Source organism: Penaeus japonicus, unplaced genomic scaffold (genome assembly GCF_977035675.1).
Source record: "Penaeus japonicus unplaced genomic scaffold, GWHDUDI00000001_assembly GWHDUDI00000020, whole genome shotgun sequence".
In the NCBI taxonomy this organism is placed as follows: domain Eukaryota; kingdom Metazoa; phylum Arthropoda; class Malacostraca; order Decapoda; family Penaeidae; genus Penaeus; species Penaeus japonicus.
In genome coordinates this window covers 24,020,866-24,023,365 of record NW_028234422.1, presented here as the reverse complement: position 1 = coordinate 24,023,365, position 2,500 = coordinate 24,020,866, and the positions used below count along the sequence as shown (strand labels likewise).

The following is a 2,500-nucleotide window of genomic DNA, read 5'->3' as shown; positions in this document are numbered from 1 at the left end:
AATTTTCTTGTATCTTAATTTTTGGTTATTTTCATTCACTGCAAGGTATTTAATTCTGTTTTCGTCCATGTATCAGATGTTTAGTTAGCACTGATATGGGTCAATGTGCAACATGTGTTTGCTGATCGGCATTTGTTGCTGGCTGTGGTTTCAAATATCATGGTCATGTTAATATGACCATGACCTTAGTAAATTGCATGGCTACTCAGAGACACTTAATGGTCCATTTTTTCCCTTAAAGTTAGTGATGGATGAAGTAATACGATGTCATGAGCCAGTTGGTCTTCCTATTAGAGACGCGAGATTATGTCATGGCTTTTAGTATGGACACCACACCAGGTGATCAGATGTATAGTGGCTGGCTGCTACCTCAATGGGCAGATAGCCTGTGCATTTTGAAATATCCTGGTGTTGTGTCCAGGCGGAGCCAAAACCACCCTGGTGTTATCATGTTAAATCTGTAGTGATAAATATGTATATCGTAAGCATCCAAATTAGAAGGGTCTACTTATGACTTCTTTTATTCTTCCCATTAAAAATTTGTCTCTCGAGAAGTGATTTTCATTTTAGATAAGTCTTTAGTCTTTCGAGTTTAGACCCCTTTTTTAAAATTTATGTCATCAGAACTGTGAATTGTTTGTTATTTCACTTTTCCAATACATTCCAGATCATCTCCAGTGTTCAATGCTTTTCTGTCCAACTTGCCTCATGTCCTGGATCATAACTTCTGTATGGGAATATCACTACTACCTTCATGTCTGCCAGTACTACAGTTTTGTGCTGCACCTCACCGAGTGGTTGACCTACGTTATCCAACATTCAGTTTGTGGGGTCTTCAACCTCATGCAAGAAGATGTTGGCTCAAATCAGTTCTAACACTCTTGTACAAGGTAAGAAATACGGCATGATCTACATTTCTGTAAATAAATGTTTCTCCTGATGTAGATCTTTTGGCTGTGGGATATAACATTCTATAATATGATATGATATTCTGTGTAAATCTTACCCTTCCTTATCTTGTCCTCTAATCATACTGTTCATGGATGTAATGGTCAGATTTTATGTTGTTTTTTATCAGTTGTGAGTATATTTTAGAATATACCTTTAGGTTACTGTGTGATTACATAGTTTGATAAATTTCAGTACGAATATAGCCAGCACCCTCTGTCAGGACAAGCACTATCTTTGGTGCGTATTGTCCTTAATACCATAGAAAATCACTACCACCGCTGCAGGAAGGTTGATGATCCAACCATGTGTGCAGCCAGTTCAGCTTACTCAAGAGGTATGTTGAATATGTTGAGTTCAAAATGAAGAGACTATAGAGCCAGGAACAACAGAGTAGGATTTTTTGCATCTCATTTCATGTTTTGGGTGAATTACATGTATGCTTTTAAATACAATGATAATGGTAAATGGCTATAGATTATTGCATGAAAAGAAAGATTTACAAATAATTACATAAATAGATAATGAAATAAAGAAATTCAACATTTTAAAGTTGCGCATATAAACGGTTAAAGATGGAACTGAAAAAATATCTAAATCTGTCAATTGCACTTCTTCACAGAAGTGAGTCAGGGCTCTATTGGTGGTAATGAAGGGGAGCATCCTGTAGAATCTCCACCCCTTTCACCTGGGGCTTACCCTGGGGGCCGCATAACATTCTCAACAGGAGGCCATCATGCAGATCCACGAGCACAGTATATTGCAGAGACCAAGTCAGCTTTTGTTCCTGTTGGTCAGGAGTCCAAGTGAGATTTTACTGTTTTCACATGTCTGCCTCACTCATGTACCTTCCACTCTGTAAGCCCCCTTTTGAAGCCTAGCTCCAAGCACAAGAAGTTTCCACATTTGCCAGACTCTAACATCCCTGTTATGAGTAGGGGATGGTAATCATAGAATGGGATGCTCTGATATGCTTGCCTTGCCTTTGTATTCTGTATCTCACTCACTTTCTTTAGTCAGTGTGGATTGATAGGTTTAGTCTGTTCACTCAAGTCTGATAACTGGATAAAAACAAAGCTCAACTGTTATTGGTGGAGACAGAGCAACAAGGGGAGCACATGGCAGGAGGAGTCACTTTGACTATAACTGGAATTAATCTCTCTCAGACTTTGCAGTAAGTGCATATGTGTGCGTGTGTGAAGGGTCACATTTATGTAACCCTCTTAACCCATTGGTCGCAGTATTAAATAAATATTTGTGCAGTAGGATGGCTGGTTTACATGTCTGGCACAGTGCCATCCGTGTCTATGACCGACTCTGCCTCTGCAGCAAATCATGCCATCCGCTGCCAATGGGTTAAGGGTGGTCACACTCTGAGATTTACCTTTACACAGTGGCAACTTTTAAACTCCATTACTTTATCAAAGGTGTCATGATTTTAATTTGATATTGGAAGGGGTGAGGATGTTATACTTTTATGTATTATATTGTATATTATGGTATTTGGTGAGGTAGTGGAATTAAAGCTGAAATTATTGTACATTTATAAGGT

General features: G+C 38.6%; 1 protein-coding gene across 19 annotated transcripts in view; it reads left to right on the top strand.

Moving 5' to 3' along the window:
* Positions 1 to 2,500, top strand: part of unc79 (UNC-79 domain-containing protein) — a 120,234-nt gene that overhangs the window by 76,778 nt on the left and 40,956 nt on the right. For all 19 annotated transcript variants that reach the window (XM_086548145.1, XM_086548134.1, XM_086548135.1 and 16 more), the window contains 3 exons: positions 668 to 890; positions 1,144 to 1,285; positions 1,571 to 1,754. In XM_086548145.1, the coding sequence (XP_086404271.1) occupies positions 668 to 890; positions 1,144 to 1,285; positions 1,571 to 1,754 (549 nt within the window). The remainder of the gene's footprint in view (positions 1 to 667; positions 891 to 1,143; positions 1,286 to 1,570; positions 1,755 to 2,500) is intronic.